This window comes from Xylocopa sonorina, chromosome 11, assembly GCF_050948175.1.
Source record: "Xylocopa sonorina isolate GNS202 chromosome 11, iyXylSono1_principal, whole genome shotgun sequence".
NCBI classification, from domain to species: Eukaryota; Metazoa; Arthropoda; class Insecta; order Hymenoptera; family Apidae; genus Xylocopa; species Xylocopa sonorina.
Window position 1 is genome coordinate 7920038 of NC_135203.1, and position 27503 is coordinate 7947540.

Consider the following 27503-nt stretch of genomic DNA (forward strand, 5'->3'; position numbering starts at 1 on the left):
GCGCGAAGAGTGAACGAGGCCACGATGGACGTGACTAAAAGCGAGCCGAGTAAGAACGGGCCGGTGCAACGTGAGTGCGGAGGTTGCGGGGAGCTGATCACGGAAAAGTAAATGTTTCTTAAATATTCCATGCGAAAGCTGGCTCGAACGATTCATGAAGATTGTTCTCCTCAAATCGAAGGTACCTTCTGAACGCGTTGGACATGTTCTGGCACGAGGACTGCTTGAAGTGCAACAGCTGCAACTGCAGACTGGTGGAGGTTGGCCCGTCGCTTTTCACGAGGTCCAATCTAATACTTTGCAAGAAAGACTATCTAAAGTGAGTCTCCTTTCTCTCTCTTACTCATGTTCCCTCTGTTGTTCATATGTTTCATTTGGTATACCAGAATAACGTATTGGCGGATATAAAATATCGTCGATCTGTAAAATTATAATTCCATTCTGCTACGGACGGCGTTGACGTTCCGCGTTTCATTGTGCCGTGGCGCTTGTGGACGTCAATAAACGGCGAAGAGGAAAAGGAGACGTTTAGCGGACGTACGGGGCTCGACGTCGCGTACGGAAGCAACAAATCGAATTTTACAGATGAGTTTCCCTTATTGAATACACCCACGTCCCATATAAACAGGCGAGGGCAAATAAACCGTGTTGAGATTACAAAGTCCCGAGGGAACACGCGCAGGTGGCGCGTCTGCAAAGAGCGCCCCGCTATCGAACCTCCGTGGCCTTTATTAATGGCCCAATATTTGAGGATGGCATATTCGTGGTGGCCGTAAGCTTATTGCTTCCCATTCTACGGGAACTAAAAGTCTACCTCTCTAATGTCATCGGCAGCGGGGACGCGTCCTGGCGAATCGGATGACATAATATCCGTGCACACCCCCCCACGAAGGGGAGAAACGAGGGCCAATATCGTCCGAAAACATTCGACTCGACGAGCTCCTTCGCGCAATGAAATTAGTTAACCTCCTCCTGTTTTTCTATTTGCGCAGACTCTTCGGACACACCGGTCACTGCGCTGCCTGTAACAAAACCATCCCCGCGTTCGAGATGGTGATGAGGGCAAGAACGAACGTCTATCACTTGGAGTGTTTCGCCTGTCAACAGTGTAATTACAGGTAACGATCGGCGCAATTTACAAATATCTAATTAACACCAGGTTCTCTGTTCTATGAATATCGCCATCTCCTAATCAGTTTTTGCTGCACCCGTCGTATAAATGATTAACGCGGGAGGGGTGAAGTGCACGGAAGCTCTCGGCTATACGCGTAGCCGTCGGTGGTACGGGTATATAGCTCGAAACCCGGTCTCTCTCCCTCGCTATCTCTAGCGATATTATTTTATTAAATATAACGAGAGGGGATGATTAAACATTCACACCCGGGGGTGGTGAGGGAAGTCGCTGGTTTCTGCGAAGTATTCGTCGTGGCAGCTCATCCGTATAACAATTTAATTCGAGCCAACCCGGCCGTGTGCCTGAGGGGGGCGCCTCGGCTAAACTTCTGCAGCACTTCGCAACACTTCGCTTACTTATTCACAACAACCAAGTTAAGCTCGAAGCTGGCTCGAGTCGGTGTTTAAGTCGGTACACCCCGGTGGAATCCGCCGGATGAAGATAATCGGCGCAAGAATCGAGAAGCCGCGAGTAAGCGTCACGCTTTCTCGCCGGACTGAGCAATAAAGTCGGATTAATTACACCCTGCCCGTCTTCGTGCCCTCTATCCCACGGAATAATCGTTACTCTTAGCCGAAATTATTTATCGACCACCTTGGCAGCGTTACTCCTGCGCGGATTATTTCTTAATTTCGTGGCGACGTAATTTTTCACGTCCCTCAACAACCGTTCGCGCGTTATACCGATATTATGCACTGTAATCTGTACATCGTAACACCCCTTACGGTCTGACCTCTCCGATATTTCCGTGGGAACAGCTGACGCTTGTAAGTCTCGCGATCTAACGGAAATTCCTGAAAAATGGATTCATTATACCGGTAACGAAGAAGCGCGATGAAATTTCCAGCCGTGACGGGCGTAATTGACGCGAGGGGGTGGGTTGGCGCGGCGGGCCGTTGAGACATCTAGGCAGCAGAGGAGATCCGAGTGGAAAGTCGAGAGTTGGCGAACTATGCGAGCGACGTGTAGGTGCCTCGAGGTGTACGTCAGATGCAAATCATGCTGACTAATTCCCCGGAAAACTAACGAATCCCGAGGGCGCGCGCGGGCCAAATATCCGCCGTCCGCCCGCACACCTCTATCCGCGGGAGACGTTTTCGTGCGTAACCGCGTACCGATAATCCAAAATTAGCAAATTAATTAATTTCCCAGCTGGAATTATTCGCGGAATATTCGACGTCGAACGCTATGCTCCCGCAATTAACGAGAGCGCATCGATCGCGCGAAAGCTTCGAAAGTAATAGCTAAAGAGGGGTTCGCGTACCGTGTCGTTCTTGTTCGAGGCCGGCGCCCGAGGTTTCACAGGGGTTCGACGCCGGCATTTCGCCTGCCTAATGTCAGACTGCGGCATTTCTCTGACATTTCTCCCTGCGAACGCTTCCGTCCCCGGATTAACGGGGTTCTGTTTAACCGATATCAGCATCGTATCGCGCGTCTGGTTTGGATACAAACGAGGTACACGTGAGAGCGGGGCACACGTTCGTGCGATCGTAGACAGGATTAATCGGACGGGCGTCGCCGGCTCGAACCGGTTACATGTTCTTTGCGGAATTTAAAATATAAACCGCTATTAAAAATAGAATTTTGTACCATGTAAGCGAGCCCTATCGCGAGCGCTGGTCGGGAATAAAAGTAAAGAGAGAGGAGAAAGGAGGAGGGGAGGGGGGAAAAAGGAGGAACGAACGCGACGGGCATGGAGGTGCACGGGCAAAGGTTAGCGGCGCGGCATGCTCCTAGGGCAGCGCGCACGTGACTATCGAGCGAAGCCGATTACTGCTTAAAGATACGTCGAAAGTATACTTTCTTTCGTGGTCGAAGGTAACGTGCAACCCTTAAGGCGAACCATTGGTTAGGGGTCGAAGCGGTTGACCGTAGGTAAAGCGGAAACGGATGTGGCCGTTGGGTCACGCGATCTCCACGAGCCGAGCATAAAACACCTGAGTTGTTTAATCATACGCTCCTAAGCCGAGTCGTACATCGTAAACTCGTAAGGGTTTGCCCTCCGTCTCTTTTGCCCTCTCGCGATCGCCTCTTCCACTTACGTGCCTTCTCCCGCGGAGATGTACAGCCGGATAAAAGTACCCCGTTTATCCATTAACAGGTATGTTCCGTTCGGCTCGCGGTACCAATAAAAGTAATCGATACAATTGCCAAGAAAGCTAATCCCCCGTTCTAATTACTTGAGATCGACGAAGTGGCCATCGATCATTTTTATTTTAATTCGAAACAGAACTGTCCATCAAATTTTATCGAGATAAACGAGTATTTCGCAAGAATTACGACGCGACAGACAGACGCGTACGGCAATTAAACTTGCTCAAACATCCCGACTTAGAGGCTATAACAGGCTTTTTCGTCCCGCGATCCAACCGACGAAACTTCGAGCCCGTCTTTTGTCTATGAAAGCGCAGCGGGCATTGTCGAGCGCGGTATACGGCTCCTCCCTCTCGCAGGGCTATAGTCCATTGTTCGTGCTTATATTGTATTTAGGCATTACGTGTCAAGCCGGTTTAATTGTTATTGTTCCGCGGCGCTTATCGAACACGCTGCTCTGTTGCATTCCCACGCGAGTCATCGCCTGGGCTCGTAATTACTCGAAAATCATTAAACTTCCACCGAGGCGCGTACGAAACGCTCGGCCGAGTCACGCCGCCCGCCATTAATAGAAACGTTTCCGGATAATCTCGCAGCGGGCGGTGTTCGCGATGTGGAAAACACGGGGCAAGAAATTAACGATACGCGTGATATATCATCCGGGCTGGTTATGACTCTATTTCCGACGAACACGGGGCCCCCTCCTCGTTATCGGCCGCGTGTGTTCCGCGAGCGGCCGTACGCGAAGAGGCTTGGCTCGGCGAGCGTTTCGATGTTCGACCGTGGCGACCGCGATGCCGCACAATGTAAAGTTAACTCGCGCGTTACCAATTCACGCTCTTCAGGGGGCTACCGAAGAGCAGCAGCGCAGGGGTTGACGCCGGTGCCGGGTAGGAAGCCCGCGCGCAATGGAAAGAGCCGAGCCGCGTAGAAGGGAGCGGCCATTTTGTTTCCGGTGTCCCGGGAGCACTTCCGGTCACCGTCACGCAGTTCTGCGTCGCGAAGTGCCCTCGAGCTCCTGAGATCTCCTTTCACGATTATATTCAAATTAAATGCGGGAGTCTGACCGGTAATATACTGCCGCCAATTTAGCTACAACCCCCCGGAGGGTGGTTCGCCTTACCTCCTCCGACAACCATCCGACTTTACCCCGGCTGGAAGAATCCGGCGAACCGCTCTGTTTCTATCGTTTCGACGATAATCGTTCCTGTTAGAAAAATCCTGCGACCCAACCGCGGGGGATGAATTTCTCTCTACGCGCAGCCACCGCGTGTGTGTGTGTGTGTGTGTTGGCCGCGGCGAAAAATCACGGCGGATCCGGACAGACAGATCGGTAATCGTACACCAAAGGCATCGATCAGAAGCGAAATTTTGGTAACAGGGAAAAACAACACCCGGGCCGGACTTTTGTGATCGGCCAATAAACGCGCGACAGGCAAGGAATTCGCTTCCGGTTTTCGATGCAAAGCTTGCCCGCGTATCGCGTTCAAGCGCCGCTGCATCCGAACAGTGGGGTTTCAGTTGCACCATTTTCAATGGTGATAATCCGACGTACCGAGGGCCTCGTTGCACGAGCCGAACCAGCTTTGTCACCGGATAACCTAGACTCGCGTTGCCGGCTCCGGTAGCGCCACCGATAGACCCCTCTTCCTACCCCCTCCCCGTCCAACCCCCTATCGCTACGGCTCTTCCTGCGCCTCGTCCTCTTCTCCTCCTGTTCCACCCCCTTTTAACAACCCGTTTCATCCCCTTCGCCGAAGCCGCCTTCGAACGCCGGCCCTGTGTAGTTGAACACTGCGCCCGTGCGCACCTTCCTCTCTCTCCCTCTCTCTCTCTCTCTCTCTCCCCCCCTATTTCGCACAGGACGTACAAACTCGTGGTAATAGACGTTCCAGCGCGATTATAAATGAAACACGCGACACACGGGATCGAATTACTTGAACGATCGACGGATTCTCTGCAGGAACGATGGTCGGGCTGTGGGAAATCGAACGCTGCTCGCTTCTGTCGTAACGAGCTGATATACGTTTCGACGCTACCGCCACGCGCATCATTAGTCACGTATTTCGGGTATTCGAAATTACTTGTTTGGAATTTTCCCACCCCTCTGTGCACGAAGCGAAGAGTACGGATACGGACGGTCGTCGATCGCGACGTTCGTTTCACAGTTCTACGAATACACCCTCGCGTTACATCGGCGCCACCGCGACACAGCGCGCGTGCACCCGCACCGTGCATGGTAATCCGAGCCAAAAACTCTCCGAGTTTAATTGAACGCGATAACCGATGGAAATTGAACATTGCGGTCAAATGGCAACAGGTTCGGTAAAGGGCGCGTAGCTAAACCGAAGATACCAAATAAAAGGTTATGACGATCCGAGCGAACGAGGGAAAAAAGTACGGGCCTTCGATCGTGGATGCGTTTCGTACGACTCGTGGGTGGAGGATATTAAAACGAGAAGCGAATTTTTTCTTACCCAAAGTTAAAATAAAAGAAACCATCGGAAGTTTAAGATGGACACGTGTCGCCTTGAAGATCCTCGAAGCTGATAGCTCCAAGCGGTTCAGAGCGGCAAGTTCGTTCGTAGCCAGTAAAATCAGTCGCAATTGAATGCTCGATAGTTGGGAATCTTTGCGCGAAACGTTAATCGATCGCTGGCAGCCCGTGAACGTGGCACATTTCACGCAGCCGGCACGGATTGTTCGCCGGCGGTGCTTTTGGCGCTGACAATACCGCAATGCACAGGTTGGCCTAATAAAACTATGATCGCCGGATAAAACAGTGCAGTGCATGCTGGTAATTAGCGGTATACATAAATCATTGGCAACGTAGCACGTAAACGCGTACACACACGGCAACGTGTACCAGCGCCCACACCGTCACCCATTACAAAACCCACCGCGCTGCCCTCCCGCTTCGAGCCCTCCAACCCCGACAGTCGAGCAAACGAGAACGGCTCGTGTGTACGTATAATAGGCTACGCAACGTTGCAAGCTTGGCCCGCGATCATACATGTATACGCGGCTGAATCTTTGCTTTTGTTGCGTCGACGTTGATTTCAATGGAGGAACGAGCGACACGCTCGCGCGAACCCTCGCGAACAAAGGGTTGAATGGAATTACAGAGGATCGAACGCTCGATCCAACGTCGAGTCGAGGAGGTAGGAAGAAATCTGGTTTGCAAGAAATGTTAATTTCTCGAGCGAGATTCAGGTGCGTGGGACAACGAGTGGATAAGCGGCAAAAAGGATCGCTTATCAGAGAGTGGGGTACGCGGAAGAGATACTGCTCATGGCGTCATAATTAATTCGCAGCCGTTGCCGTCGCTTACGCCGGTGTACCGGTGTCTAGACGTAATCCTTGGATTTTTGAACCGCTCTCGTGCAAAGTGATGGCTTAATCTCCGGTTTAGGGGCCTTGTTAGAAAATGGACGTAGCTGAGCCTCGCATGGCTTAAACGGGGCATTAAACTCCTCGCGTATAAGGCATACACATGCCCTATATCACTCTGACAAGTCGCGATTAGTCCGCTCCCGGTTAACGTCGGCGTGCCGCCTTAACGACGCCTCGGCGCTTTCTGCCTATTTTAATATTTCATCGCGTGCATCGTCGCGTGACCGATTCCTACGTGATTCGATCCGGGAACGAGCGACGCGTCCCTCGTATTTCTTTCGGCGCATAACGACAAGCTAATCGAGGATTTTATGAATGAACTTCGCCCACAATTCTGCTCGACGATGTTTCTCGTTCGTCGATGACGAGAATCGTGACGTTCGTATCGTTTCGTTCAAAAAATAGGGAAGAAAAAGTAGGAGAAGGTAGAAGGAAAATGCAGCGCGGTAGAAATTACATCGGTGCCAGCTGTCAATTCGAACGGTGATATTAGCTGGTCGCAGCGTTCTCCGGCAACGATACGATACGAACGGGACCGACACGGGTGGATGCGAAAGTAGCGAACGAGAGCGCAGAGAGCCGCATGCGTGTACGGGCGTGCGTACGGTATGAGGCGCGCACGACAGAATAATTAACGAAACATCAAATTCCGTTAAATGCGGGAAATTAATCGAGCAAACACGAAATTAGCTGAAGCGGACGGCAGATACGCGGGTGTATACGCGCGGGGACCGGTCGCACACCCACACGAAAGACCCTCGCCATATTATATACAGGCCAGCGACCGCGCACAGATAGACGAGAGTATTTGCGTTACGTGGCCGCCGATAAAACGATACCGAAATTGCCGCACCGCGGCGAATGTCGTTATAGAAATTAATGCGATTTCCCTCGGGCTATCTACCCTGCCCCGCTTAGATTTACTATAACCGTGATCGAAATATAATCGAGTGCGTCCATACGATGCGTGACGCGCGAAACGCGACTCCTCGCGGCGCCATCCCTTTCCTCCAGCCCCGTTGAAAAATTCCTTTCGATGCGCGGACGGTCCTCCGCGCGTGCAACGCTACCAGCCGGGTCGGCTGCGTTTAGCAAACATCGTTCGTTTTCGCGCACCGTTGTACACGCGTTTATAAACAACACCCGGCGTGCCGTGAAATGTAATTTTTTCCCGGTGCATGACTTGGCATCAGCCGAGCCAATTACGAAAAACGGCCGGCTGTACGCGCGTCTGGGCGACATTACTCGAGCGAGACGCAACGCGTTCCCGTACGTAATTGAACCGGGTCTTTGGGAAAGCAACCGTGGCGAGTGAAAGAGGAAAAAGGAGACTCGTATCTCGAGCTACCGCGAACCATCGAACCAGTACGCGTTATCGGTCGTCGAATTCTTCGTTTCCGCGTAGACGAAGTCGCACGGCTGGAGAAACGCGGAGAAAAAAGGGGGAGGCTCGATCGGGAATTAGCTGGACGAGACAGTGCGACGAGCGTTTTAATAGCCGTGGCGCGATAATATCGCGCGGATTTACGTTCGACTGGTAAGCGAATTCTTCGCAAAGCGACGGTCGCGGCCGGGTGAATCGAATACGAGGGCCAATAAATAATGAGAGGCGCGAGAGATCGGGAGGGTTGGGCTCTCGCGCGTGACCGTCGATAAAATAATAATTACCGGCGACAATGCGCCCGGTACAAATTGCCCGTTAATTTTTGCCGATAAACATTCGTAAGCCCGCGTAGAAGCGAAAACCGTATGCACGGGACGCGTAAATAATGGCGAAAATACGATCGCGAAAAGCGCGTGTCCCTCCGCCGTTCGCGCGGGATCGCGTTCGAGTGTGTGCGCACACATCGACGGTCCTCTTCTGTCGCTGTTCGTGCATGCGGGAACGGTCGAACGTGCGGCGCTCGAGGTTAGCCTCCGCGTAAATATCGCTAGACAATAATTTCGTATGGTTATTAGCGATAATAAAATCGCAATTTATCGAACGACGCCATATACCCGCGACCATCCGCGATTTATAATCTGCGTTTCCGATGCTCCGTCACGATCACGCGTCGCGTTGAAACAATGCCCGCGACGTTACGGTTAACTGGAAAAATGTGTTTGCCCGTCGTTCAACGGTGGAATCGACGGGTCCGCGTCGGATCGTTCCGCGGGAAACGTTCGAAAGCGCGTTTCCTAATTACGGGACGATAAGCCAAACAACGGGACGGGGGCGACGCGTCATCCTCGCCCGCCTGTCTTCGCCAGGTCACAATGAAACTAAGGCGCAATCTGAAGCCTCGTTCCTCCCTGTGACACGTTGGTTTCTGAGTTACAGAGGCGTCTGTGGTAGACACCCCGTATCTACTGGGCCGCGTCGGAGTTAGACGACTCCGGTATAATATCACTTGTCACGTCCAACGTCAGTTCGGGAACCCAGACTATTCGGCTATTTGCCGTACGGTTGCAATAACAACGCGGCCATAGCTAAGCGAGCGTGGTACTCGTCGACGTTGGTTCTCGACAGCTAGCCCGGCTCGGCTCGTTTCCACGACAGTTCGCGATTACCAGATACCGTTCATTGCTTCTTATCTATAAACACGGGAATCCCTTTAATAAATCGACGCTGCGTCGATATCGACGCTGTCGAACCGACAAGTAAAGCCACCGTTTTACGGACTTGTCGCAAAGTGCTAGAAGCACGATAATAGATTGTTGTCCATCGGGGGCAACTTTTTGAGAAAAGTTCCCCGGGAACAGCCCAGGCGACACGTAAACCCAGTGGGTTCAGGGTCCCGTCCAGTGCATCAATTTCAACTTTACTCGCCGTCTCCCCGTTTTTAGAAAGACGCATTTTCTTCCACTTAACTTTCCCGGGCGATAAGGGCAGGCCCGACGTCGTCGACTACGTAGCGGCGATGGGACGCGAGCGAGAGGGAGAACGGGCCAGGGGTTGCTCGAACGCATGCAAAGTAAAGTTGTTCTTTAGTTCGTTAGCTCGGATCTACCGACAGACAGCTAGGGGAGGCTGCTTTCCGCTTTACTTATGAGACTCGAAGGTGAAAAGATAACCCGACGACATTATTCACCGTTGGAAAAGCGCTGCGGTGTTACAAGAGGGTTTTCGAATTCGTCGATCGTGTCCGGCTAACGTGACGCGATAAAACTTGATCGCGATCCTTCGTTCGAACGGGCTTTTATTCTCTACCTTTTTTTTTTTTTTTTTTTTTTCATTTGCAATCTACAATTGGTTTGCATTTGCGTTTTTCATTTTGTCGGAAATGGAGATGGCAGACGCACGGCGGTATTAACTATCGGGTTACTATTCGCCGGTGGTATTTGTAGGATACCAGGTACGCGGAATACACGTAGAATTGCGAGAGTTCGGTAAACCGTCACGGAAGCAAAACGTTCTCGTTTCGCACAGTTGGCATTGTCATTATGATCTCGTTAAAGCGAAAGTTTCGGCCAGCTCATCGCGAGGGTAAAAGAGGATGCCCAAGGGCCAGTCTATGGATGGTCTTCTCTTCGAGGGTACAGGATGGATTCGAACTCCCAAGGGTGAAATGGCTCATTCCGACGCACTTATCCGGCGCACGCCGTAGATAACCATAGATTAATGGGGCTTGGAGACTCGAAAGGCGACGGAAGGAGACGAGCGGAGAGAAAGCTCGTGTCGGGAAAGGAGGAAAAACCGAGGGCAAAAGCGAGTAAAGACATGTGTCACTAGAGAGAGCAAAGAGGAAACTCGATCTATAAGAGGGGGCGTTATACCTTACTCGGCGTCCTAGCTGATTTATTGTTTATTGAGAAATATGGCCGTTACTTGCCTCCTAAGAATTAACCCCCTTCCCTCCTCCTCTCATTTCGAACGTTCGACCGGCTAGTCCGTGATACAGAGAGAACGGAAAAAAGAGGACCGTGACGAAAGCGGTACGTCTATCATTATTTTTGCCGTCGGGATAATCCGAGGAATCGATACGTTGAACGTTTTCGCGTTCGTAGAGCTCCAGCCGGGGGATTAAATTTTCACCAATTATTGGATAATACCGTGTTAATGTTCGACCATGGACAGTCTTCGAAACTCCGCCAGCTTTACGCCAAGTTGATGGACTTTGCTTAATGCAAAGCCGACCCACAGAAAGGATTAGGCTAGCTAAGCCTCGCCAGCAGAACTCTCTCTCTCTCTCTCTCTCTCCGTTTCTACCCTCTAGGATATTCAGGATATTCAGTTATCAAGTGCTACCGGTCAGAAGGAGGCACCGTTAGAAGTCAAACAAGCTGCCCTAAGCGAGATAAGGTAGTTAACCGGACCCGTAAGTTACCATATAAGGAAATGATCCCGCGTTTTTTCTCCTCCCTCGATTTTTCTCTCGTAAACGGGCAATCGTATCAACCAAGTTAGCATAGCTTCGATAACACGCGCGATCGACCACGCGTTTCCCTGTATGATAATAAAGCACGGCCTAGCACGCATTAACCGAGCCAAGAAGTTCGCGAGGTTGCTTCCTGCAGCTAACTACGAACAAGATTTGGTAATTAAACCGTGGCCCCGTGCAACTTTGAATTATGCGTGTTCACGGTCCTGCGCCGGGGAACTCTTAAGGGACCAATTTGTTGATTAAGCCTTCGAAGTATCTTACCTTCTAATTCCACGGAGTCTCGACACGCCGTCTACCGAGCCCGAAAGCCGCGGTGGTTATATTTAAAACACCGTCTAGCCGGATCCGTCACTATTTCCGTACGGGCGCTCGTTTAAGGACGGCTCGTCAGGGTAAAATCGATCAAGCTTACCGGAATAAACGCGCCGCGTAAGTCATCTAATGAGTTTCGCCCGGCTAAATCGGCACTGGCGGATCTCTTTAATTGTGGGCTTAACTTTGGGGTTTGCATTCATAACCCTTCCGCGGCGAGGGGTCGCGATTATTCCGCCGTGGGGTGCAATTTATTAAATCCGTTCCGGTGTACGCTCGACTCGTACAACGCGCCTGAAGATCCCGCGCTTGTCTATCCCGCGAGAAGAAAAGGGACGAGACTCTGATGGAAACGAGCTTTAAACGAAAAAAAAAAAAAAAAAAGAAAAAATAAAGTACAAACACGAAAAGAGGAGGAACATCGCGAAATAGTCGCGACTGGTTTCCGTCATCCGTTTTCATTACACCACCGGGCATCGAGTAAATGACTCGCGTGAACTGCTTTGGAATTGATTTTAACGACAGGATTAACAGGATCGGAACAATCTACAGTTTCCGGTAGAATTACGCGAACGATTTGGATATTTTCCAGCCAAATTACAGGAACGTCAACACCATCGCTGGTATCCCTGTCATCCACAGTACTCGGCTATGCATCGAGGGCAGCGCGTTCTCTTTTCGAGCGTAAAATTGAATCAGCGCTTTTTAAACATCCCGCACGCTTACTTCTACGCGTTTCGTCCGCGTTATTCCCTTGCGTTTGATGGGAAACGTGAATCGCTCGCGCGTCCCTCGACGAACGAACGTGAAATTTTCATTTATCAACGTGGCTAAACGCGACTCGCGCGAGAATTAATGAAACTCGTTGCCTTACTAACGAAAACTGGCTAAAAAGCGTCGTCTATTGTCGAGGAACACGGTGAAAGACCATAACACGACGACAAGACGTGAGGTCTAGAGCAACTTGCCTGGAGCTCGGTCGCGAAACGACGACGAACCGAGCCGAAACGAAACCTCGACAATGCCCGCCGGTTAGGGTTACGGTTAGGACCATAGCTGCTCGATAACTTTCGATACTCGATATCGGTACATAGAAGATTTCATGTTCCCAAGATCAAGCTTGCACAGTCTGCCAGGGGCTACTTAACCATGGAAACTTGGCGAGGGACGTAACTCATGTTTAACCCGGTCCCCTTAGCGACCCGAAAGCTCGTAGACCAAAGCGACTTAGCGGACCCCGGACCTCCACTTCCGGTAGAGTCTCTCGAATACACGGTATGGCCCCCTCCATTCAAATTAGCCGGAGTTTATCTGGAATTATGGAGTACGGTAGCCGTACTTCTCCACGATGCCCATCGATGGGCGCGAGTACGTGCTTACGAGCCCAGATCGATCGACCATCGGCCGTTGCCATAATTGGCAGATTTCCTCGTTATATCTACCAATTAAGTTCTTGCTCGGATCCGCCGAAAACTGTTTTGTCAGTTTCCAGCGGGCTGAAGGACCAAAGCGTTTTGTCCGCGCGCCGTTCGAAAGCGAACGAAGAATGAAAAACAAAAAGGAGAAAAAGAAGGAGCGCGGAAAAATAAAAACGGGAAAATCGATGGTTCACGGGCGTGCACGCGCGCGTCGCCCGCGCGTGTGTGCGTTGATGCGAGAGCATTATAGTTCGTTGCCGTTAACTGGCAATTATGCAGAGTGGGAGCTTAGCCTTTCGAAATGGGCATCGATCGCGCTGACCATCCGTACGGTTATGCTACCACGTATCCAACCAATACGCGTCCGTGGAACGGAGATAATCGCGCGTAGAATCGGGGCTGCGATTCCTCCGCCTTTCAGCGTGCGTGGAACGCTGGAAAACGTTCGAGCGTTCCTTCCATTCAACCAGTCCCTACCTATCTCAGCTATGCATTGTCGAACCGTGTTACGCGGACTGCAACCACTTTGCTCGTTCAGAAATGAAAGAGAGCATAACGATTTTGCAGTTTAAGCACCTACGATCGTATCTGAAGTTCATTTTTACAGACCACCGTCTGCGATATTAATGTTCACGCAACGAAGATCGCTACGATACGACCGATGAGGATAGTTCGAGATTGACAGACTTGTTCAGAACTGAAGCGTCAATTTCGAGAGATGAGGAGAGCCCGGCAGGCTTTTCTCGCAGTCACCGATGTCGCGGGTGATCCTGGAGAACTGATAAGTACCTGCTCCAGGCGAACGGTAGATTTATTGCCGAGCTTGTCGGTTAACCTCTCGCTGCCACCCCTTCTACCCATTCTATCTTTAGTCTCACCCTTCCTTTCGCTCTCTCTTTCTCACGCACACTCTCCGTGTTACCCTCCCAGCGTTCTTAGTATGGTTCTCCGGCCCTCGTCTTGTTCCGCGACCGAGAACGATTCGTACAACCCTCCCTCCCCCCATCGAACGAAACTCGACTTTCGTTTTATTGGCGGAAATAATCTTTGATGTGATTGCGCTTCGCCTTGGAACTTCTTTTTTTTTTTTCACCAGCCACGGGGGCGAACGAGCCGATCGATTCGCGATACGCGTAGCCGATTGAACCTCAAACAGCGGCAACCGCCTCTTCGGCTCGCATATTTACGATAACGTGTTTTTTCTCCTCTTTTGTCCGGGCTCGTTACATATTAATGCAAATCGCATTATCATAACGCGGACCAATATCGTTGAGAAAGAACGACGGAGGCGGGTGTACGTAAAAATGTCGAACAGTTTCGTAGATGGGAACGTTACGATGATCATCTGGCGCGGAATGAAGAACGATGCCCTGCGATTGTTCGATAAGACACGGGGTATTACAGGACGTTTCTCGATGACGACGAGGAGACGGCGAGCGGGTCGCGTAGAAATATCGCAGCTTCATCCCGGCGTTTCAACCCCTTCGGCCGTGGCAACAAAGCCACGCTCCCAAAGGTATCAACGACCCATCGTCGTCTTAATTTCCTTCGTAATCTAGGTTATTAATATAGCTTGGGGTCGACGCCGCGTAATTTCACGGCGCATAGAAATTAATAGAAAGACGAATGCTCCCTTCGCGCGATTTACAGCTGAATGCCCGAACGGAATGGCAAATGAAGCCTGGCGCCTCGCGAGCGTACGTTTTTGACGCGGGAAGAGGAAGGAGATCCGGTCGAGGGCACTCGGGAATCTTGAGCCGAGCGACCGGACCCTGGTTCGACGTCGATGGGACGCGTGACATGACGTAGAGCCCGTGAACACCTCCGCGTCAGTGTGCACCGTACGGGTCGGACAATGAGTCCCGCGATTCGAGACGTCGCGTTGTGTATTATCGAGTGGCGTCCCGACGCGTCTCCGCGGCGACATTTAGATAGCGACGTCAACTGTCTGCCGGGGGTAAATCTGTCTTGGAAGCAAAGGCAGCGCACTTCCCCCCGAAGCGGCAGGCTACCAGCCCTCGCTACCGAACCGAGCGAATTCACTTCTGATCGAATTAGCGCGTCACAGTTCCCTGATACCCCGACAGTCTGAATTAATTAACAGGAGGACGCGTTAGGTAAGCAGCCATTATCGAAATAAAGCGACCAGATACGAGGTGACGCCGCGAGAGACAGACTGGGGGGGGTTGGAATATTTATCGATATACTCGAAGTATGCTCGAATTGATGATACCCTAAAAATATCACAAGATACGACTAGCCGAACGTTGATATTGCGCAAATAAAACGTGGAGATCGATTGAAAGGTGCTTCGTCGTAAATTGTTAGCGGCGTGAGAAGTTTCCTCGAGAAGCAACGTTCTTATCGTTTCTTAAACAGACCGTGCCCAACGTCGCGCCGGGCAAACGTCTCGGCACGAAGGAGCAGCGTCTTGACTCCATTAACTTCACACTTAGCAGCACCTTAGAAACCCCGGGTGCTGGCGGAAGATCTGATTAGGGGTTCGAGTCTCTGCTAAACGCGTTAGTCTCGACTGTGGAACGTCGAAGGGGGTTGGGTCGTACAGCTCCATCAGGTGCTAGAACGGTGGCTCGGCGAGAATCCGTTGGTGTGGGAGGTCGCTTCGAGCCGCGGGGGTGGTTGTCTCTCCATAGTTTGATGCAAATTGAGTAGGAACAGCAACTACCAAGAATATAGACGCTTTCTCTTCACCCCCGGCGGGGACTACCCGCGATCGGGTACAAAATTTATTCCCTGCAACCACCTCCGTGCCGCTGCTGCACCGCCGCCCGCCTCGTCTCTGGTCTCGATTGCCGTCGAAGTGTTGCCGTTTGGGGTTTCTCACCCCCTGGCTTCGAGGACTCGCTCTGTTTGCCTACGAATCTCGGAGGCTTCCTCTCGACTTAGCAGCGTTCCCGAGTCGCGACGCGGGGATAACAGTTTGCGGCGCAAACCCTTTGCCCATCGTCGTTTACCGATTTCTATGCAATCGCGTGTCTGTGGTTATCGCGAAAAAATGTTGATACCCAGCTAGTTTGCATTCCAACGATTCAGAATTCGCGAGATTCATGTTTTCTCGGGAACGCACCTCGAAGCGACGCGCGTAGTCGCGATCGTTTTGGCGCCATTTAACGCCACTAATGCCCGAAGCGTTTAACATTACACGGAGGCAATCTGTATGGCGTATCTAGTTGAGAAAATCACAACACCATTATGCCACGATCTCGTTGCTCGCGTCTCCTTCTGTCTCTCTGTCGCGCACCGCCGACGTCTCGCTCTAATGTTCCCTTTTTATGGCGCACGATTCGACGCTGCCCCCGGGATCGATTTTACTTCGCACCATGGCACTTATCGTACCCCGTTACGGTGGAGCATTGCTTTTTACGACGGTCCATGCTAGATGTTCCGATCGCTCTTCGGTTTTCTCGCTATTTTCTGCCATCCTCCGTTAACCAGCCTGTTTGCTCTCTACGCGCGATCTTCGCGCTGGTTCCCACAGTCCTCTCTCGTCTCAACCGTACGAAATAACGGAATTAAAGGTACGGAAAATCGAAGAGTGATCGCTGTTCGCGATATCGGTTACAGACGCGAACAGATGCTATCTCGATTCAATTTTGATGACGCCACATCATCCCCTTTGCTATCAATCGCGTTACGTATCGGAAAGCGTTCTACCGTCTCTTGGATTAAATGCGAAATAAAGATCGGTTGTACGGAAAATTTGATCGGGGGATCTTTGATAACGCTACGCGAAAATAGGCGTGCACATTTTTGCGTGGTACTCACGTTACACGATGGCTGGCTCGTTTCGAATGCTGCAAATGCTCTGCATATCCGTGCAGGTGGCCCCGGGTAGGTGCTGAAAAAAATCACGTCTGCATTTACATAAGCGGCGGTATAAACCACTCGACTGAAATCCCGACATAAAACTCAAACAGGATCCCACCACGGGACAGCACATCCGTTGAATACGCAATGCCCGTATGTACGCGATGTACTGTCCCTACTCGAAAAAAAAATGCTTTTATTATTCACCGGTGAGTTACGATACACTAAGATATACACACCCCCTACGTTTACACCTACGTACGAGAGGTATTTTGCATGCCACGTCGCCGGTTCGCTTTCGTCGAGAGCTTAAATCCATCGAACTGCACGAAACGAGGACAGCGTTAACGAATATTAATTTAAAAATTCACGTTCCGCGATTGACGTTTCCAAAATCCTATTACTATTGCACCGTCGCATTGATGAACGTTCCGTTTAAAATTGGAGCACATCCGGTAGGTCACGGACAGCAAAGCATATTATACGGTTACGTGACGTACATCGGGATTAAATAATAAGAGCTAGGGCGTCCCATTCGTCAGAGACAAATCGCGGGAACGAACTCGTCATATCGCCCGTTTTGTACGTAGTACGTGTAACACGCGGAGAGCGATGTTCACGACGCCTGACGAGAATTTCAAGGCGTCAACGGTATCCTGACAAAACGATTTTCAAGTCCCTCGTGGTCTACGGCGCGGATCTATTGTGCTCGTTGGAAGCCAGCCACCCTCGCGGTCCTCGTTTCGAAGGTTCTTTAGCATTTCCGGCGTATCGTCCTTTATGCGGACACCCAGAAGACGCCACCGCCTTCCTGCGCCCCTCCCGTTCTCGCGCGCGGTTACAGAAAAAATTGACTTTTAAGCCGGCAATAAAAGGGAAAAATGCGAAATCTTTGATTTTTAGTGGCGCCTCCTACGCGCGTGTCCCTCTCACCGCCCGCACGGCGACAGTTGGTCGATGCGTATAACCCTCGCAGCAACCTTATTTCTCTTATATCGCAACCCAAGCACGTTCGTACTTCGCCACCGTTTCGAGATCTCCGTTCCTGTGTATATATACCACGCACCGCGTTGGATCGCTGGAAAATACCGTGGATTTCATACGGTGAATTTTAAGGCACTGTTACCTCGACGCTCCGAGTTATCAAATGGGAACCTCAATGACTGTTAGTGGCTGAACAATTTTTATATTCTAGTCACACGGTATTACGCATCGTATCGCGTTGCAACTGTATGTAAGTTTAAATTGCGATATTATGAAGAGTGTTAAAAATGAAAAGTGCCATTGGCGTGTCGTTGAAAAAGATTTCGATTCCGGTATTCAACGTCTACGAGGGGCAGGAAAGGAGCCAGGCGGTAATCCAGGTACGATGTAGCGTCTGCGAATCGAGTGGAAATTTACATTTAAAGGACCCCGAAGACACTCTCGGAAGCTACGACACCGGTGCCGTTTCGCCGGTTGTTTTTATTTTCTCGCAATTTCCTCGACGAGGCAGAACGGAAAACGGTCTTAAACGGAATTAGCACGCTTTACCACTCCGCCTATCTCCGGCAACTCTTAGCTGGAATTTCTTCGAGGCTCAGCCGCGTTCGAGGTACACTCGGCTCGATCGTCGCGACGACTACCTCGGAAAATTTAACCCAGGCACGCGTTTGTCTTGTTCACAGATTCTGCATAGGCGACAAGTTCTTCCTGTGCGAGAACAAAATCCTCTGCGAGACCGACTACGAGGAGAGACTGGTTTTCGCGAACATGGCCGTGCACCCACCCTCGACTGCGACGCTGGCACATATTAAGAGACAGGTGACCCATCTCCAGCCACAGGTAATTAAACATTTCGCGTGTTCTTTCGCTGGATGGATTTTAATAATTGGTAACGGAAGAGGCTAAGAAGAATTACATTCCAAATATTTCACGAGCAAATTCAAAGTGTTTTCGGTAGACTGTCTCGAGTAGTTCATCCTGGATGACAGTGAGTCGTTACGCGTTCGCCATCTGGCACTTATCAAAAACACCGTCACGTGTTGCAATCATCGATTACGCGGTCCCGCGATCTGCATAATCCCATGAAATACCGGTTGACATCCTTTGACAGCGATACCGCTATAAACGTGGTCGATATCCCTGTTCCGCCGCAGAATATGTATGCTGACCATGCAAGCGTATCGCGTTCCACCGCGTGACGCGGTCCGCTTTCGATCTGTCGGAGATTACGATCGTCGAGCATTCCTCCGGATGGCTGAAAACTCCTCAAGATGTAACCCCTTAAGGTGGGTTAAAGTGGCAGGTCGCTCGTCCTGACCCTCTCGACAACAAAGGACTCCCTCGAGGCATCAGCTATGCTTTACCGCCCCCGCCATCGTCTTACGAGTTGGGATATCGCGTGTCCTTATTAATTAAGCCCGCCCGTTAAGCAAGCCTCATCGCATACCGTAACGATCCGTCCTCTTCACCGGGACTGGAACGTGCGAAAGAATTCACTCTTTGAATAAGGATTTGCCAGCGTCTCCAGTGGAATTATTCGGCTAAAATTCACGCGACATCGAAGCTCCCGCCCTTTCCTGTCTCGAAAAGTATCCTCAGGCGCGATAGACGCGGGAATATTTCAAGCATGTCGTTCGATTCGAACAGAAAATACTAAAGAGTAAACTCGCCAACGGGTGATAGGATAATCTATTCCGTCGCGCGCGAATGAGAGATAAAACGGGAACTTGTTCGGCAAGTGTCGTTGAAGATATCTCTCGATAACCACGGAAGTCTACAGAGGACTGTACAAGTTGGAATTATGAACTCGTCGTCGGGTTAAGCCGTTTGGGTTTCTTGATTATCTTAAGGCAACAGCCGTGCTTCGAAACAATATCTTAAGCCCCCGCTGTACGGGCGGACCTCGGCCTGTCTGACCCAAGGAGGATCCGATCTACTTAATCCGGCCTCCGTCTTGCGAGGATGTTCACGTCCCTTTACATGGCTGCGTCACGTCTCGCGATTTGCCAAGCGCAATATTTACCGATCGACCGCAGCCTAACTCGCCTTACAGCCTAGCAGTAGTCGCAGTAGTCGAGATCGATAAATATTCCGACAAATCGCAATCTAAAAGGGCCGATCGTTCGCTCCCGTCGCGTCGATATTTTTCTTAGTAATTGCTTCATTTTTAGTAAGCCAGCGGTTTGAAACCCTGACCATCGAGGGGGCGATTCGCATGATTACTTAAAACTATCGTTAAGGAAGTTTCAAGACAAACTTTTAAGGCTGGTCGAGGAGCCTAGATTGCCGGCGCACACGCTCGAATTGTACGCATGCACAGAATAACGAGGTCCCCAGCCTGATGATATCAGACTCGGCAGCGTGTACTACTTATAATATGCAAATTTCCTCCCCTTAACCGTCCTGCAAGGGAACTGCGTGTAATTCAGGGGTTGCTAACCCTTGCGACTCTATTTCTACACCACGTAAGCGTTCATGTTCCCGCGGTGGCGGCGGTGGCCTTCTGCGTGCGCGTTCTCGCTGCCGCGTGCGTGGCTGTTTAGTTCAATTAATATCAGTTTGCACGTAATGTTCGCGAGACGAAGTGGCGGAATCCGCGTGCGCGTCGCGTTCGAACGAGAGGAAAAAAGAGAGGAAAGAAATCCGCCAAGGTAACAGGAACGGCGTGATCGCGACCGAAGGAGGAATTACGTGCGAAAGTAGAAACGGTCAACGATTGTTTCTCTCCGCTGTCGGGAAGAAATATTGCGCGCGACGTTGGCGCGCATAAATCGCGGTGTCGCAATCGCCTCGCGATTTTTCTTCTTCTAACACGCAATGACGTTTAGAGCGTGATTCCAGCGTCACGGTGAACACGAGCCGAGAAAACTTTCCAGCTTTCTAACCGTTTTCACGCGTTCCTCGCGACGTCGAGGATCGATGGGTGCCTAGGGGTATCGATTCCATCGGAGGGTTCACGGGGCGAGGGTTATAAATGACCGATGCCGCGAAATAACGGGACGTCAGGCTAATGCCAATAATCGCCGCGGCATGCTAATGTCGTTCGCGCATCTATTACGCTAAGCCTGATGGATCCCTCTTGACATGTCGTTCCTGGAGCGTGAATGCCTTCGCTCGCGGAGAACACTCGAAGGTGTCTGCTCGGTTAACATCGGGGATCGTTCTATTTCCACGTTGAATTGTCGCTTTGACATTTAGCATCTGAATGGAAAAGACGATCCTCGCGGGACAGCTGGTTTCCGGTGTGAGTTTGACGCGTTAGATAACGTCTGATCAACGCTTTGAATTACTACCGTTGCATCGAAAACGACGTTTGGTAGTCGATTATTGATAGCTCTAAATTCTTCTGCGAGCGATTACAAAGATATTCTTCGAAGAGATTTCATCGAACCGTGTAAAGATCGTGGGAACGAATCCGGCGGGAAGGACGATCAACAGGAGTTAGGAAGGAAAGGATAATTCGACCCTCGGAACAGCAGGCTCGTTGGTGGAATTAGACGTCGCGACGGAATGCAAAGTGGTCGCGCTATCTCGACTTGACAAAATCGAGAGTGAAAGAGGCGGGATGGGGACAGAGAGAGAGATAGAGAGAGAGAGAGAGAGAGAAGGAGGCGTTAAGATTCTTAAAAACCGCGAAGAGGGTGCTCATCCCGGCCGTGGCAGCTGCCGCCCCTAACTCTCTCCTTAAGCCGCGCGGCTACGGGAATGGCGAAGTTGCCCCACGGCTGAAGGCGGAGGACGGTAGTTTTTCTGATTGCCTGAGAACAGGCAGCTGTCCCAATCTTTCTCACCCGTAGCACCCGAGAGGATCTCGCGTCGGCTCTTGTAAATAATGCCCGACTGCGCGGCGTTTACGAATAACTCGAGCGTGCCAAGTGATCCTAGGTAAACCGGTAATGGGGGGGTGAAGAAAGGCGGAGGGTGAGTGGAAAAAAATACGACGGTCATCACCCTCGATAAATTCAATTACCGTCGTCGTATCCCTGGGCCCGAGCGCTCGTTCCGTTTCTCCGGCTGTTGCCTCTCCACGAAGAAAGCGACGCCTCGTTGAAAAGAGGCTTGGCCTGGCGCTCATCTATCAAACGCGTCACGCGGCTCTTTAGACGCGTTCAGGAAACCGTTCGAACAGGCGAACTTCTAATCGATTCGAAGATCGTTCGAGGGCTCCTTTTTATCGCGTCGCGGTAGAGTTGAAACTTCGTTCGAACGACGTAATCTGCCCCCTCCCGCGGGGGGACGACTGTAACGCGTTTAAAAATTGGCGAGAAGTCTTATTTTTATCTAATTTTCCCCTTGAGACCGAGCGGAATGCGGCGCGGGAAAGGGATAAGGGGCGCGAAGAGGTTCAGACGTGGAAAGAGCGAAACGGAGCCCGAAGAGGGAAAGAAAGGGAGACGGCACCGGGGAGAAGGCGCTCGAAACGATTATCTGAGTTTTAAAACAAACTCTCAAGTGTCTGCAAAGTCCTCCGCGAATCAGAGGGTTGAAGGTGGTGGAACTGGGGAACGGGGACCCGAGGCCGGGTAGGAGGTTGCGGAAGATAATATGCTAATGCCAAGACGGAGACTACATGGGAATTTAAGAGGATCAATGCGCAGTACGAGATTCGTACGGCGAATAAGGTATTACAACGTCTTCTATACTTCTTCCAGACGATTAGACCCCCGCAAGTTCGCGAGACGTGCGCAAACGACCTGAATTAGATTAAACTTCAGAATATACGTCATTCTTATTGGACGCAGGTGTACCGAAGCATGATTCGCTCGACGAAAGCGTTACCTATGATTCCGCCACGACATCAGAGGGAAGTCACTTCGAGAGTTAATTAAAAAATACGAAAGGAACGGAACTTCCAGTGAACCATTGGCACGTACGTCGTTTTTGTTAATGAACGTACTATTAGATGCAACGGGCTTGGCTGAATTTCACGTAAAGCTTCCGCCTAGCCCTCCGTACGGTACACGCAGAGAAAGCTCGCATGGGAAAGCCCAGCTTGCGAGCTTATGTGAGATTATGAGTTTAGTTGCGAAACAACGGAACGCTACGTGGTCTCTACCCTCTTTTGTAACGATTATGCGACTCGCAATGGAAGATGGACTTACTGGTCGAATCATTCCTTCTTAGAAAAAAGACACGGGAAAAGATCGTTAAATGTCTGTCAAATGTTTTTCGTGCAAAGTCCGCGAACTGATAGCAACGAGCGTGTTTTCTGTTAATTAAGGGCCATTAGGGGTGAGTCTGTATTTCGCAAGAAACTCCGTGGCTGTTGGGAACTCCAAATGATGAAGCACATTAAGGAAATCCTTCGCGATATAATAATCCCTGGTAAAATAGCGAGGTACCGGGCATTCTGTTCTAAATGATCCTCCTTCGATAAACGACGTGCCTAATTCTCATCTCGTGCCGAGGACGGTGGATAGCCGGGCAAGGATCGGAGGCACGGAGAATGGTGTGGAGGGTGGCGCTAATTTTTGCGCTTAAGAAAACCGGCACTGTGGAGGAACTAGCTCGCACCTGGCTGGTTCCCAGCCGCGGGAGATCAACGGACAAATGACACGCGATTCTCGTAGCTCCCGGCAACCACCGACAACCCCCCGGGAATCCCCTGATGCTCCGCGTTTACCGTCAGTTACAAACTGCCTTCGCCTTCTCGTCGAGTCACGATTAATGTCTTATTCGTGGCCGAGGTGTAAAGATACGTTCGCCACTGGCACGGTGAAGGTGCGCGACACGATTAACAGGGGACGAGTTATTTGTTTCTGGTATTATTGCGTGGCGTTACGATAAATAGAGTGGAAGACGCGTGGAAAGAATTCGAAAGCGTTGAAAATTATGAGATTTGTTCTTTTATTTAAACGCATATCCGAGTAGTTGGTCTCGCGTTTTATATCCGTGCGCCAGAGATCTGTGCCTCTGCAAACGATTTGCACAGCGCGTGCCAGTTTGATTACAAAGACGGCAGTAAATCCACGGGACAGTAATTCCTCCTCTGGCAATTGTAGATAAAAGTTGAATAAGTCATAGACTTAATTTAACCCGTGGTACCGACCAACAGCGGTCCGTAGCCTTCCACGGAGATTTCTTAATTACGTGCGGGGCTCTGGCCAGGGTTGGGGCGGAAAGAAACGGAGCGAGCGAGAGGCGAGGAGCGAAAGAGACAAAACGGAAGGGCGTTTGTATCGAGGTGAAAGGGAGAAGCAAAACGCGGTCCTCCGCTCGCGAGAAGGCGAAAAAGGGTTCCCGTTGCGGCAAGAAGATTTAGAAATTCTTCGCCGGGAGGAGAAAGTCGCCCTTGTAACGGTGATAAAGCATTTTCCTCAACGGCACTTTGTCATTTTTATCGTAATTATTTACGGGTTAATTACTGGGGCCCGAGTCTACGCGCGAATTTCCCTCTCGGCGTGTTGCACCTTGGACTTTCCAATTAAAAAGGGGGTACATTTTTCACGAGCATCTTTCAAGCGCATCACGTTCGAAAGAATTATTAAAGGGCCGGCACAATTTTTGCCCTCCCTTAACCGTGCCTCCCTCGGAACCGTTCAACCACTTTGTGGACATGAAAGTTTGCCGCGCGTGAGGGAAATCATGAGAATGGCAAGTTCGTTCGCATCGTGCGAAAGTTGGCATGATCAACTCTCGCGGAGCGAAATCATGGTTAGGGAGAGGATCTCGTCAGGAGGGGATGCGCGGCACGGTCTGCCGAATTTTAAGCCTGTATAATTTAACACCTTTGCCTGGCGAAACTAAGAGAAACTGATGGTGAAGGGAACAACGGAGCCAGAGATACGAAGTTTGAAGTTTTCAACGGGCACTTACCTATCCTAGCGGTATCTCTTGCTCCCCGTGGTACCCCCTCGCAGCTCCCACCGGCACTCTTTCTCTTCCTCTCTCTCTCTCTTTCTCTCTTCCTCTCTGTCGTTCCCCGGTGGAATATGCCTTGCAGATAGAGAGACGGTTAAACACCGGGAGACAAGTGGCGCAGGAGAAAGAGAAAGAACGGGAACGAGGAGGAGAGGATATCGAGTGAGGGAAAAAGATAGGAGGGATGAACGAACGGGGGAGGGAACGCCCAAGTTGAGTTGCTCTCGGCTGAGCTGAGATACAAGTTCGTTCTTCTGGCCTTTTGTTTTTGGAGTAGAACCGTAGACGCGCCGAAACGAGAACAAGTACACCGCGTCTAAAACGAATTCGTTAGTGGCGTCAACCCCTTTCGCTGCGCGCGAACGCCTCCCTCCTTCCGAGTTTTAAGTCTCCGTCGTGAATAATTGCTCGAATCAGATTAAGGCGTTGCCCGGTCGATTGATTGCGAATGTAATTATGGGACCGGGAGTTCTTTTCCACTTCTTCAAACCCTATATTAGATTCGCTTAACGCATTCAAATTGACTTCGTACCTGTTCCATTACACGAAAACGAAAACACAGAAATGTTTAATGACTACGCTTCGATCCGTCGATTTTCGAACTGCACCGTGGCAAGATTCATTTACGGTCGGTCGTGGAAGGTCGACGCACGCTTTGGAAATTTCGATCGAGTTCCTCGACGAATCCGCAGAGGTTGCAAAGCGTTCGATGTTTGCCCAGGTGTACGCAGACACTGCGACTGACCGTACATCAATTATTTGCACTGCGTGTAGTTATTTCGATCTCCGAACCAGTTCTAACTTTCCTTACCTTCTTGCTTTCAGATAATATCGCCTGGAGGGCCTCCGAGGCAAGTGAACGGAGAGACGACGCACAGCCACAACGGGTACGCGGCGCCAGCGAGCTCCAGCGCCCACAGCATTCTGAACACGATGAACAACTTGAACGGTATCAATGCACAAACTGCGTACGACACTAAATGACAAACGAAGTAAGCGACGGCGTGTCGATCGTACCGCTAACGCGTTGCCAAATTCGTTTAACGACACACACGCGAACGTCTTCTATCACTATTGTCGCTATCGTAGTAACCACTCGGAAGGTTAGCTCGTCACTGAAGTCACGAGAGTCCGTTTGCGCGTTCGAGGCTCGTTTACAAAAACGCCCGCAGGCGAACGAACTCTAACGACAACAGACGAACGGTCGCAAAATAATCAGGCATAGACACGCGTCACGCATTTCCCAGGAACCTGTATCTCTTCACGAATGTAAACATTTCCTCTTACTACTTGGTAACGTCTAATGAATTCCGGTGAAAATCGTTCGATAACCTTCACCAACGGCGAATGGACTGACTACTCGCGGTAATTTACTATTAAAATTGTATGTATCGTCTCTCGACAAGTTTCGCATCGTATAACGCGACGCAACGGACGCGATCGGACTCTGAGAGTCGCTGGAGTCGGCGGATCCGCGTGCGGAAATCATTGGTGCTGTTTAGGCGAAGTTTAGATTGTTCGAATTTCGGCTGAAGTGGATGGTGAAAAAAAAAATTCGACGGGGGATGGTAAGTGGACAGCGTATCGACGAGCAAGGGGTGAGACCGAGAGAGAAAGAGGGAGAAGCGTAGCGAGCGCGACGGGAAACGATGCGGGTAAACCGAATGCTCAGGGGTGATCAAAGTTTGCCCGTTCTTGTAGTCGACTTTGCTGTCCGTTGCGGGCAACGCCGGTAAATCTAGCTTTACCGGACTACCGGACCAACGGACTACCGCCGGTAGAACTCGAGGAATGGCCACGGGGTGAAATTGGTGAGCGAGGTCGAGTTGGCAGATCGAATCGGTAGCAACCAGCCAGCCAGCCAGCCAGTCAGCCAGCCAGCTAGCTAGCCTCGCCACCCCTTGGGGCTCATACGTTAGGGGGTGACTTAAGCATTGTTTCAACTTCGAATCTCCCTGTAGAGGGCCAGATTGATGTCGCGAACTTTTCCGTTGCCTTATTTGCGAGTCAGATAACGAGGCTGAGTTATGCCGAAAGTTCTTCTCTCTTTCTCTCGGATTGGCCGGGCAACGCGCTATCAGAAACGAGAGGAGCGGCAGCGGAGAATGTTTTATTTCCTCGATGCCATACGCTCCGGGAGATTTGTCGGCGGCACGCTTCTAGAAAGAGTTCCGTTCGATCGCTCGTACGATAATAGGTCTTGTACGTCTGTCGGGTACGATTATTTCTGCGGCAAACGAATACTTTTCGCCTTGAACGAGCCAGCACGTGGTACCTCGGCTCGTATATCTTCCTCGTTACCGGTTCTGCATGTTTGTTCTGCGTACCTGCGCGATCAAGGTAATCGTTTGCAGGCGAATCTATGATCGTTCGCCATTGCCAAGTTTTTCTATCGAGACGTATGGTTTCCACTGTAGCAAGCGTAACGTATACTTCCACGATACTCCACGGTTTCGCGAGTACGCGCCTAGTTCCTAACGCCGAACGTCTCTCTTGGATGAAGAGCGTTGGCGATCAGTAAGCAAAATGGGAACTTATACCGTCACGTACGACTACTACTAACCGAACGTCTAACCAAATAAACTCGCGTAGATTACGATTAATAGCGACTGTGGAAAGCGATCTCTAGCCACACTATCGTGCATCATCGATTATGCTCCATCGACGAACAATGTAACCAAGCTGCTTGTCTAACAAGAAAAAAAAAAAAATAAAACACCTAATCCATTTCGTCTTAAACGCAATGTGTACGGTGCATGTAAAAACTTCGAACGTAATACGTAAAGAAGTGTGTACGTTCGCTAGTATAGATATGTTTTGTATCATAGTTCTATCATAGAAATATTAATTAAAATAATATTACTGTTTCGATGTTAACCTTGTGTATTCCTTCGCACGATTCCCCGGCTATGGAGATAGGGAACGAAGTTACGGAAGAGCGTACGAATAATATCGATTTGGTAAGTTTAGAGTCAATGTTTCGTAATCCCGGTCGCTGTCTCGAGATTTTCCCTGCGTTCCTCGTATCCTTCGCGCTTCCTCTGAATTATTTAAGACCGGTACGTGATTGGCCGA

The 27503-nt window shown here is 50.6% G+C and overlaps 1 protein-coding gene across 3 annotated transcripts; it reads left to right on the forward strand.

The window, feature by feature from the left end:
• On the forward strand, positions 1 to 25726 carry LOC143428895 (LIM domain only protein 3). 3 transcript variants are annotated; one of them, XM_076904162.1, is made up of 6 exons: positions 1 to 107; positions 182 to 260; positions 306 to 319; positions 993 to 1118; positions 18251 to 18407; positions 25254 to 25726. In XM_076904162.1, the coding sequence occupies exons 1-6, from the start codon at positions 25 to 27 to the stop codon at positions 25410 to 25412; spliced, it is 618 nt and encodes a 205-aa protein (XP_076760277.1). In that variant the 5' UTR covers positions 1 to 24; the 3' UTR covers positions 25413 to 25726. The 3 variants fall into 3 exon arrangements, with proteins under 3 accessions (XP_076760277.1, XP_076760274.1, XP_076760275.1); XM_076904159.1 differs by having other exon boundaries at positions 182 to 319; XM_076904160.1 differs by having other exon boundaries at positions 182 to 319; positions 18251 to 18386.
• The last annotated feature ends 1777 nt before the right edge of the window (positions 25727 to 27503 follow it).